General features: G+C 40.3%; 1 protein-coding gene across 6 annotated transcripts in view; it reads right to left on the reverse strand.

Annotated features, from left to right (window-relative positions):
* Nucleotides 1–12,089, reverse strand: part of ADNP2 (ADNP homeobox 2) — a 35,040-nt gene that overhangs the window by 6,449 nt on the left and 16,502 nt on the right. For all 6 annotated transcript variants that reach the window (XM_072813703.1, XM_072813880.1, XM_072813770.1 and 3 more), the window contains one exon: nucleotides 2,417–2,506. In XM_072813703.1, coding sequence (XP_072669804.1) covers nucleotides 2,417–2,506 — 90 coding nt within the window. The remainder of the gene's footprint in view (nucleotides 1–2,416; nucleotides 2,507–12,089) is intronic.

Raw genomic sequence — 12,089 nt, forward strand, 5'->3', positions numbered from 1 at the left:
AATGAAAATTACACTCAATGAAAGAGCCAACAGAAATCACTAAAGTTGCATGTTACTATTTTTGGGTCAGGGAAAGATTTCTTCAATATGAAAACATAAACATGATCCATAACTGGACCTCATCAAAGTAAGAAAGTTTCTGTTCTGTGAAAGACACTGTTTAAAAAGACAAGCCACTGGCTAAGAAACAACATTTGCAAATCTCATACCTAATAAAGGGCTTGTATCCCGAAAACATGTTGTAGGCATGTACAAGTCTCAATAATTTAAAAAAACAAACAATTTTTAGCAAATGGGCAAAAGATTTGAACACTTTACCCAAGAGGGCATCCAGATGCCAAATAAACATATGGAAAGATGTTCAACATCATTAGGCAACAGGGAATTGCAAAGTAAAACCAGAGAAGGTGCCACTACATACCTATTAAAATAGAAAATTAATGGATAAATCCATAAGCACCACAACCCAGACAGAATCAAGTCTAGTTTAAATGCAGAGTAACTTAGATGCAGACCACCCACACCACATCAGGGAAAAGCAAAATGGTATAGTCACTTTGAAAAACAGTTTGGCAGTCTGTTATAAAGATAAATATAAAAAATAAATAAATAAAAAATAAAGATAAATACATACTTATTTACCATATAGAGTCCAACAATTTCAATCCTAGGCCCTTACCCAGAAGAAATGAAAGCCTATGTTCCCATCAAAGTCCCCTGCAAAAGCTCTAGGAAGAGTGATCATTCAGAACAAGGTGAGTATGAGAGCTGGGCCCTCCTGGCAACAGAGGAAGAAAGATGACTGGGGCCAGATGCACAACAGTGCAGTGAGGAGGACTGGGTGCCAGCAGAAACCCTCACCCTGGACTGGGCACCATCCCCATCAGCCTGTGGTTGCTTCCTTATGTCCCATGCTAAATCAGCTCTGTCACCTGCTAGAACCTTAGCATGTCTCAGTCCCCAAAATCCAAACATCTAGCAAATCTCTGTTCTCAGAGCCCTTAAGAACCTCACTGCAGCCACATGCTCCAGCAGGAGCGCACATCTCTGCCGCCTCCTGAACGAAGAGGAGGTGCTGAACTAGCAGACAGCACAGTCCCTACCTTATTGGGCAGGGGTGGTGTTTCCAAATACGGAACCTAATCAACAAATTCAATCTCTGCTATTTCATACGGTCATTTAACACTTTATGCTGAGGCCCTATTCACCCCCCATAAAACAAGCCCCCTTAAGGGAAAAAAACTAACTTGAACCTATTTGTACCAGGCACTCAAAAAGTGTTTCTTGATGTAAGCTTAAATTAGGGCAGCCTGGGTGGCTCAGCGGTTTAGCACAGCCTTCAGTCCAGCACGTGATCCTGGGGACCCAGGATCAAGTCCCATGTCAGGCTCCTCTGCCTGTGTCTCTGCCTCCCTCTCTCTCTGTCTCTCATAAATGAGTAAATAAAATCTTAAAAAAAAAAAAAAAAGAAAGAAAAGCTCAAATTATCTATTATACTGCATGTTGCCTTTTGGGATTTTCTGAGAATTCAGAAGAGGAAAATCAATGACATGTAAGAAAAGATTCATGACGTCAAGGTCCTCAAAGCAAAAGGCATATTTGAACAGCCATGTGCTGTTCCAAGCAGAATAACCAAATCAAGGGGGCATCTTGTGTCTGGTGGTAAAGAGGGGTGTGGTGGGTCAAGGAGGGCAGAGACCAACAGGTGGGACACAAAACAGAGGCAGAAAAGTACAACTCAGGAGGACAGTTGGCAACAGAAATGCTTTTAAAGAAATCTGTGACACAGCAATGATTGACTAGTAATAGGAAAATCTTTTTAAAGCCCAAAGTTCCAAGGCCAACGTGGCTTGGACGAATGGAGGGAGAGAGGAAAGTGGGCAGGTGGCAGAGTCAAATCTGGGACATGTGGAGCTTGGTACTGATGAAGGTGCTGATGTTATGGAGGGCTGGGTGTTAGGAATGGTTTTCCAGAAAAAAAACACTATTAAAGAATTTAGCTTGAATCTGCTTAGGTGTGATGTCTCAAATTATCATAAATTGTGTTTTTCATCTCAAAGATATTTTTAATTAAGCTTCCTGAAACCAGGATGAACCTTCATCATACGTAATGACACGGCAATTCTTTTTCCTCAGAAGAGTGATAAATCCAAGGCCTTTCTTGCATGAGTGGCCGTCTTATGATCAACAAATCATAGTTTCACTGTATCTCATTATCAACCTTAGACACAGAAAACTCTCAAAGTAACAATGACTCTATACTATAAAGCATTCGTTGTTGGTTCTCCTTCCCTGAACTTTACATGCCTCCCCGTATACATCCATGATCCCAACACGTGGGATGTTCCTCAGAATTGAACCAACACTTACCCCCAACTTCTGAGGAAATATAAAAATCAAATACAAAAATACATACCACTTTCTTTCCAGAAGGTTCCCAGAGAGAAATATCTCCCCACGATGTGTTAAAAAAGTACTTCTCTCCTGGGTCAAAGCCTTTAAGGTCCTTTTAAAAGGGGAGAAAAAGAGATCGTTAAGCAATTTCAAGAGAAGGAAATATTTAATAACCTGAAGGGATTATTTTAGCTCCTAAGAAATCTGCATGGGAAAGTAAAATGAAAACACAGCTCGTGAGCAAACTGTGGCAGAGCACTCATAAAGCGTAAAAACGGAGGAAAAGGCTGAAATGATCTAAGTAAAAATTAAAGTTTTAAATTATAGTTAAAAATTACAGTTTTATAAGTAGTAAACAGATGAGAAGAGCAAAGCTGCACGAGTGAACACTGTCTTCCGTAACTGGCAAGCACCTGGGAGGATTTGCCAGAGAATATGAAGTGGGAGGTCCCAGTGTGTGCCTGACCAAGGATACCCAGAATCAGCCCTGTTGTGTGGACAAGGTGTGGACAAGGAAGTGGACAACACAACAGAAAGTGGTGAGGAGATGGGTCAGACAGGACACGACACTGAGAACCAAAAAACCAGATGCAATGCAGTTCACACTGAACCTGGGTTAAACAAACCAAGTGTAAAACACATTTGGGGACATTGGAGAGACAAGAATATGGACTGTCAGATAAAAAAGACAAACATTTAATGACACAAGGATGGAAGGTAACTGAAAAGTACTACAAAAGCATCATCAATATGAGCTCACTGTGGCTCACTACACACACAAAGAAGACACTGAAGAACAAGATGTTAACAGGCAGGAGTATGGCATTTTGAATTTTATTTTCTAAAGAAATGACCACCTGTATTTTCTAACTTTTACAGGTTATATTGCTATTTTTATAATAATTAAAGACTTGTAACATAAAAAATTAGTGAAGCCAGATAATAATATAACAATTGCCTTCAAATATGCCTACCCTGGGGATCCCTGGGTGGCGCAGCGGTTTAGCGCCTGCCTTTGGCCCAGGGCGCGATCCTGGAGACCCGGGATTGAATCCCACATCGGGCTCCCGGTGCATGGAGCCTGCTTCTCCCTCTGCCTGTGTCTCTGCACCTCCCCCCCGTGACTATCATAAATAAATAAATTTAAAAAAAATAAAAATAAAAATAAAACAAATATGCCTATCCTAATACAGTTCTTACCGAGTCCATTCAGAACTACAGAAAAGTACAAATTATTATAAGGATTTAAATTGGAAATAATGTATTCTGAGGTCTATAACATATATAAAAAATGTATGGTAACAGCAACACAAAGGCTAGAGTGGGAAACGGAAGCCTAGTATTGTAAGGTTCTTTTTTATTTTTATTTATTTTTTAAGTTATCTCTAACCCCTACATTGGGCCCAAACTCATAACCCCAAGATCAAGAGTCACACATTCCACTGACGAGAGCCAGCCAGGTGCCCCTTGTAGGGTCCTTAAATGTGAAGCAGTATATCAGAAAGGTAAACACACAGAGCTAATAAGCCAATAAAGGAGATACAATGGAATCATAAAAAATAGTCAAACCAAAAGAAAGCGGAGACGGAATAAAAAAACGGAAAAGACTAGTAAACAGCGAGACAGGACACTGAAACCCAACCCTATCAATAACCATGACTTAACACAAAATTAACAGGGGCAGGAAACTCCCCCTATGGTAAAGGGCAGTTAGTAAATACTGAGGGCTCTGCTCTCACAACCACTCAGTGCCACCACCATGCACAAGAGCAGCCATAAACACCAACAAGCATGGCTACATTCCAAGAAAGTCTATCTACAAAACAGACAGCAAGCCACCCTCCCTGGTCTCAATACTGAAATGTAGAGGCACATAAAACAAGACCCAATTATATGCTACCTACAGAAATCTCACTCTAAATATGAAGACACAGACAGGTTAAAGATAAAAAGATGGAAAGAGATGGGTCAGGTCACTCTCCCTAATCAAACGACAGCTGGAGGAAATTACATCACACAAACTAGGTTTCATGGAGGAAAAAAAGAATATCAAAATGGATAGGAAGTCACTTCATAATGGTAATAGGATCAATTTATTAGCAGAACAAAGCAATCTAAACAAGTATGCACTTCAGAGTAAGTACATGAGGCAAAAACTATTGAACTGAAAAGGTAAAGAATCAAATCCAAATTGATGGTTGGAGATGTCAATGCCCCTCTTTGCACAGTGAGTGGTAGAACACTTCCAGAAAAAACAGGAAGGATGGAGAGGACCAGACACAACCAGACACAACCAGACACCTGACCTAACACTAACAGACGTCTCCACCCAACACCAGCAAACACACGTGAAACATTCCCAACACAGACCTTATCAGAGCCAGAAAGTCTCAATAAATTTAAAAGGACTAAAATAATCATGAAGTATGGCTAACTAACCCAAATTGAAACAGAAATCTGGAACTAAAGATGTCTAGAAAATCCCCAAATTCTAGATATTAAACAACATACTTCTAATCCATGGATAGAAGAAGAAATCATGAGCAAAAGTAGACAATATCTTAAAACTAAGTAAAAGTGGAAACACAGTAAATCAAATTTGTAGGATGCTTCTAAAGCAACACATAAAGGGAAGCTTAGAGCATTAAGTGCTGAGGAAACAAAGCCCCATAACAAGATCACTACAGCTCCTACAGATAAGTAAATGATGGGAACAACTCTATGCCAATAAATCTGACCACTTAAGCTGAAATGAATAAATTCCACAAAAGAAGACAAACTACCAAAGCTCACTCAAAAAAAATTAGATAACATAATAGGCTGCTACTTGGTCAAGAAATTGAATTCATGGTTAAGAACCTTCCCACAGGGCAGCCCCGGTGGCTCAGCGGTTTAGCGCCGCCTTCAGCCCAGGGCATGATCCTGGAGACCCAGGATCGAATCCCACATCGGGCTCCCTGCATGGAGTCTGCTTCTCCCTCTGCCTCTCTCTCTCTTTCTCTCTGTCTCTAATAAATAAAATCTTTAAAAAAAAAAAAAAACTTCCCACAAAGTGGGTGCCTAGGTGGCTCAGTCAATTAAGTGTCTGTCTCTTGATCTCAGCTCAGGTCATGATCTCGGGACCCATGTGGGGCTCCACACTCATCAGGGAGTCTGCTGGAGACTCTCCCCCTGCCAATTTCCCCAGTCATTCTCTCTCTCTAAAAGATAAAACAAAAACAAAACTTTGCACAAAGAAAACTCCAACTCTAGATAGCTTTGTTAGTAATTCCACTAAACATTTGCAGAAGAAACATTATCAATTCACAAACTTCTGGAAAATCTAAAGGGGAAGAAACAATTCCCAGTTCATTCTGAGGCCACAATTATCCTGACACCAAAACTAGACAAAGATATTACAAAAAATTAAAACTACACACCACAGCACTGATGCATATAGATACAAAAATCCTTAACAAAAATTTTGCAAATCAACATATAAAAAGAACTAAGTAGAATTTCTCCCAGGAATACAGATTGCTTTAACAGTTTATTTGTTTGTTTTTAATATTATATTTATTCATGATAGACAGAGAGAGAGAGACAGAGGCAGAGACACAGGCAGAGGGAGAAGCAGGCCCCATGCAGGGAGCCCGACGTGGGACTCGATCCTAGGACTCAAGGATCGTGCCCCGGGCCAAAGGCATGCGCTAAACTGCCGAGCCACCCAGGGATCCCCAGTTTGTTTTTTTTTTAAAGATTTTACCTAGGGACGCCTGGGTGGCTCAGTGGTTGAGCGCATGAATAAATTAATAAAATCTTTATTTATTTATATAAATAAATAAAATATTTTATTTATTTATGAGAGACACACAGAGAGAGGCAGAGACAGAGGGAGAAGCAGGCTCCCTGTGGGGAGCCCAATGTAGGACTTGATCTGGGGACCCCAGGATCACGACCTGAGCCAAAAGCAGACACTCAACCACTGAGCCACCCAGGAACCCTAACAGTTTATTTTTAAAAAAGAAAATCAAACTATGCTGTTCACTATATTAGGCTTTAAAAAGATAATTATCTTGACACAGAAAAATCACTTTCACCAAGGTAGGAACTTCCTAACCCTGAAAGAGGGATCTATGAAGAACAGGCAGCTAACAATCACATTGTTAGCTAACATCATGAACGTTCTTACTGCTACTGTAAACTCTATTTCAAAGATTTTTTAAAAACCAATACTACCAAATGGTAAGGGGTACAAGTGAAACCCTCACACACTACTGGCGGGAGTGTGGAATCATACAATGGCCATTTCCTATAAAACTAAACAGATGTTCTCAAAAATACTTCTATAAGAATATTCATAAGGAAAAACTTATTCATAATAACCAAAAGTGGGAACAGCCTAGGTGTCCACCACCAGGAGAAAGGACCAATAAACTAATCCGTCCATGTGATGGAGTACTGCAACCACACAGAATCTTTCACAGGAGTACATCGAAATCTCATTCCCATAAAACTGTAGAAGAGGCAAATCTATTCCATAGTACAAAATTTTATTTTGTACATAGTACAAAATTTTATTTTATGGATTCCCATAAAACTGTAGAAGAGGCAAATCTATTCCATAGTACAAAATTTCAGAACACTGGTAGCCATGGAGTGGGGGCAGGGACTGACTAGAACAGAGCTTGAGGAAAACCTTCCAGACTGATGGAATTGTCTTCTATCCTGATGGGAGACTTGTATTACAGTAGGATTTGCACATCAAAAATCATCATCTGCAAAAACTTAAGTGCATTTCACAGCATATAAATTCCTTCCCCCTCCCAAAAAAACTAACACTAAACTCTACTGACACATACTGAAAGAGTACAAGGGTAAAATGTACTGCTGCTGCAACTTTCTTTGAAATTCATCAAAAAATAAGATAGAATGATGGGCTAAATACAAATACATAATTCTTAAACATAGTTGTTTATGTATACATATATGTAACTTACAGATGATGATTTATATATATGCACACACACATCTATGTAATGTTGATTTTACAGAAATTAGGTGGTAGATAGATGGGTTTTCTTTTAGGCTTAAATTTTTCATAAAAAAATACTGGAAAAGAAGAAAGACAGCAATGTTTTGTCACAGAAGAGATAAGGGAAGAGGATTTAAAGGAAGCAGTGCTTTCCAACACCAGTTGCAGAAAAAAAAAAAGAGCTAGTTAGAAAAAAACAATTATTAGGAAATAAATAGAAGATACTAAAAACATTTCAATATGCTTTTATAGATAAGATGTAGAAACAGGTTGAACTTTTGAACATCTGGGCAGCCCTGGTGGCCCAACGGTTTAGCGCCGTCTTCAGCCCACGGTGTGATCCTGGAGACCCAGGATCAAGTCCCACATCAGGCTCCCTGCATGGAGCCTGCTTCTCCCTCTGCCCCCCACCTCTCTCTCTCTCATGAATAAATAAATAAAATCTTAAAAAATAAATAAAAATTAAAAAAAATAAACTTTTGAACATCTCTTTATACATACATAGGTCTCTAAAGCATGCCTGCTATCAAGGGTGGGTTCAGGACATGACAATTTGTAAGCACTGATTTAATGTCTCAATCTAATATCTGACTTGATGCACAGAACTTAAGTGTAGGGTCACCCTCAGAAATGGTCACTCTGAACAGGGCAGCAAAGAAAGAAATATGATACAGTGAGGAACCAAGAATAAGTACCTAAATAAACAGAAAGACACTCTATATTCATGGGTGTGGATATTGTTAAGATATCAGTACTACCCAAAGTGACCTATAGCACAATCCCTATCGAAATTCCAAGACTCTTTTGCAGAAATGGATTACTCAATCCTCAAATTCATATGGAACTGCAAGGGGTCCCAAATATCCAAAACAATACTGAAAGAAAAAAAAATAATAAAGTTGGACGATTCACACTTTTCAAAACGTACTACAAAGGTAAAATAATGATTAGTGTAGGGGCACCTGGCTGGCTCATTCTACAGAGCATGTGACTCTTGATCTTGAAGCTGTGGGTTTAAGCCCCAGGTTGGGTATAGAGAGGACTTAAAAATATAATCTTCAAAAAAAAAAAAAAAGTGTAGTACCAGCAAAAGGACAGACATACAGAGCAATGGAATAGAAGAGACAGCAGAAATAAACCCAAACATCCAAGGCCAAATGATTTTTGACAAGGATGCCAAGTCCATTCAATGAGCGGAAAATGGTCTCTTCAATAAATGGTACTGGAACACTGAATTTCCACAGGCAAAAGAACAAAGCTGGACTCTTACTTCACAACACATTCAAAAATTAATTCAAAATGGTTCAACAATTTTTTTTTGGTTCAACAATTTAAACAAAAAGAAATACAACCATAAACCTCTTAGAAGAAAACATACAAAAGAATCTTCATGACTGGATTTGGTAATGGATTCTCAGATATGATATAAAAAGTACCAGCAACAATAACAAAAATAGGTAAACTGGACTTTATCAAAATTTAAAATTTTTGTGCATTGAAAGATACTATCAAGAAAGTCAAGAGGGACGCCTAGGTGGTTCAGCGGTTGAGCGTCTGTCTGCCTCTGGCTCAGGGCGTGATCCCGGGGCCCCGGGATCAAGTCCCACCTCAGGCTCCCTGCATGGAGCCTGCTTTTCCCTCTGCCTCTCTCTCTCTCATGAATAAATTTTTTAAAAATCTTAGAAAAAAAAAAAAAAAAGAAAGAAAGAAAGAAAGAAACTCAAAAGAAACCTACAGAACAGGAGAAAATATCTGCAGATCACATCTAATAAGAGTTTAATATCCAAAATAACTGCAATTCGGGGGATCCCTGGGTGGCGCAGCGGTTTGGCGCCTGCCTTTGGCTCAGGGCGCGATCCTGGAGACCCGGGATCGAATCCCACGTCGGGCTCCCGGTGCATGGAGCCTGCTTCTCTCTCTGCCTGTGTCTCTGCCTCTCTCTCTCTCTCTCTCTCTCTCTCTCTCTCTGTGACTATCATAAATAAATAAATAATTTAAAAAAAATAACTGCAATTCAACAATGGAAAGACAAATAATCCAATTAAAAACTGAGCAAAGGATTTAAACAGAAATCTCTTAAGATATACAAATGACCAAAAAGTACATGAAAGATGTTCAACATCCTTAGCTACCAGATGGCAAACAAGCAGGGAGAGAAACAGGAAGATGAAAAAAGGGAGAAAATAGCAAGTGTTGGCAGGGACGTGGACAAAGTTGAGTCCTCACTCTGCTGACAGGAGTGGAGAAGGGTAAAGCCAGCATGGAAACAGGTTGGTAGTTCCTCAAAAAGCTAAATATGAAATTATCACATGACCTAGCAATTGTACTCCTAAGTATATACTAAAAAAACTGAAAACAGGCTCAAATAGATACTTGTATGCCAAAGTTCACTGTAGCATCCTTCACAAAAGCCAAAACATGGGATCAACCCAAATGTCTATTAAGAGATGAGCTGTTCAACAAAACGTGGTGCATCCATACAACGGATGTGATTTAACCATAAAAAGGAATTACATGGGATCCCTGGGTGGCGCAGCGGTTTGGCGTCTGCCTTTGGCCCAGGGCACAATCCTGGAAACCCTGGATCGAATCCCACGTCGGGCTCCCGGTGCATGGAGCCTGCTTCTCCCTCTGCCTGTGTCTCTGCCTCTCTCTCTCTCTCTCTCTCTGTGAGACTATCATAAATAAATAAATAAAAATTAAAAAAAAAAAAAAAAAGGAATTACATTTTGAGACATGCTACAACATGGACGAAGCTTGAGAACATTAACATAAGTGAAATAAGCCAGACACAAAAGAACTACGCTTACATGAAACATCCCTAACAGGCCAACCGTGGAGCTAGGGTAGATTACGGGTTAGCAGGGGCTGGGGGGTTGGGGGGGGGGGGGGGAGTTGGACGGGTGGACAGGGACTATCTCATGCTTAGTTTGTTTGAGGTGATAACTTTGGGAACACAGCAGACTCTTAAACAACAGAGGTTTGAACTGCATGAGTCCACTTCTACACAGATTTTTTTCTCAATGAATATACGTAAGTTTTATAAACATATTTTCTCTTATGATTTCTTAACATTATTTCTCTAGGGGTGCCTCAGTGGCTTAGCAGTTGAGCACCTGCCTTTGGCTCAGGATATGATCCCAGATTCCTGGGTTCGAGTCCCACATTGGGCTCCCTGCATAGAGCTTGCTTCTCCCTCTGCCTGTGTCTCTGCTTCTCTCTGTGTCTCTCATGAATAAATAAATAACATCTTCAAAAAAAATTTTTTTTTCTCTAAGCTTACTTTATCGTAAGAAGACAGCATATCACACATATAACATCTGTGTGCTGACTGCCAATGCTGTCAGTAAGGATTCTGGGCAACAGTGGACTAGTAGTAGTTAAGTTTGGGGGGAGTCTAAAGTTATATCCAGGTTTGAGTGTGCAGAGGAAAGGTGGTTGGTGCCCCTAGCCCTCCCGGATGTGCAGGCGTCAACTATAGATAGTGCAGATAGTCACAAAACAGTGTGAATATGATTAACGCTAATGTACTGTGTACTTAAAAATGGGAAAGATGGCAAATTCTTTATTATATATATTTTACTCTAATAAAAACATCTTTAAATATGGTTGGAAGATATTAGAGAAAAAAAGCAACATATTTCATTACTTTATATTGATTTCATACTGAAATATTTTTAATATATGAGGTTAAGTAAACTAAATTATTAAATATTAAAAAAAAGTCTGGGGCACTTGGTTGTCTCAATTGGTGAAGCGTCTGCCTTCAGCTCAGGTCATGATCCCAGAATTGTGGGTCTGACACCAGCGAGGGCTGACTCCAGGGACACAGGCCTAGTTCAGCCAGTGTTGGAGTTTAACACTCTGTTTTCACCATCTTGAAATTGTTAATAATTTTACATTTGAGTTAAACTCTAATAGGATAATAGAGCACCACTGGGGCACCTGGGTGGCTCAGTGGTTGAGCATCTGCCTTCAGCTCAGGTTGTGATCCCAAGGTCCTAGGATCGAATCCCACATCAGGCTCCCCATGGGAAGCCTGCTTCTCCCTCTGCTTCTCTCGGTCTCTTTCATGAATAAAAAAAAAAAAAAAAAAAAAAAGACCATGAGGCACATTTTAGGCTTAGAGCTCCAGCTCATGCATGGTCCTACCCTCCAGTATTCCTGGGAAAGATTCTGTCCCTGCTCTGTCTCCCACTCACCCAACACCCTCCTCTCAGCCCCCATCCTACAACCACTCCCTCTGTCCTCTACGACGTGGGGCAATTAGCACACTGTCAGGAAGTCCACATCCCACGGTCACCTCCCATGGCAGCCCAGCACAGGCTGGGGCAGGGGAGGAGGCAAGGTGGGGACCTGGAACCCTGCCAGGCTCCAGGTACCATAAGCATCCCAGCACAGAGGCTCCTCTCCCTTGGGAGCCGCCCACGTGCTGTGGGTTGGGACAACAGGCCTGTGGGCCAGCGCAGGTCCACATTTTCACTGTGCCCAATGCCCTGTAAACTAAAGAGCCAGCCCATATTTAACTGACCAAATGTTAACTTTCAAAAAAATCAAGAGACTCTAATGAGTAGCAGGGTTTAGAACTACTTTTAAAAAGAAGATAAGGTTCTTGGAAGAGTCTCTCTTCCCTCAAGTTCATTTTTCTCAGAGAGGCTTTCAACAAGAGTTGTATAGCCTA

Source organism: Canis lupus, chromosome 1 (genome assembly GCF_048164855.1).
Source record: "Canis lupus baileyi chromosome 1, mCanLup2.hap1, whole genome shotgun sequence".
Taxonomy (NCBI): domain Eukaryota; kingdom Metazoa; phylum Chordata; class Mammalia; order Carnivora; family Canidae; genus Canis; species Canis lupus.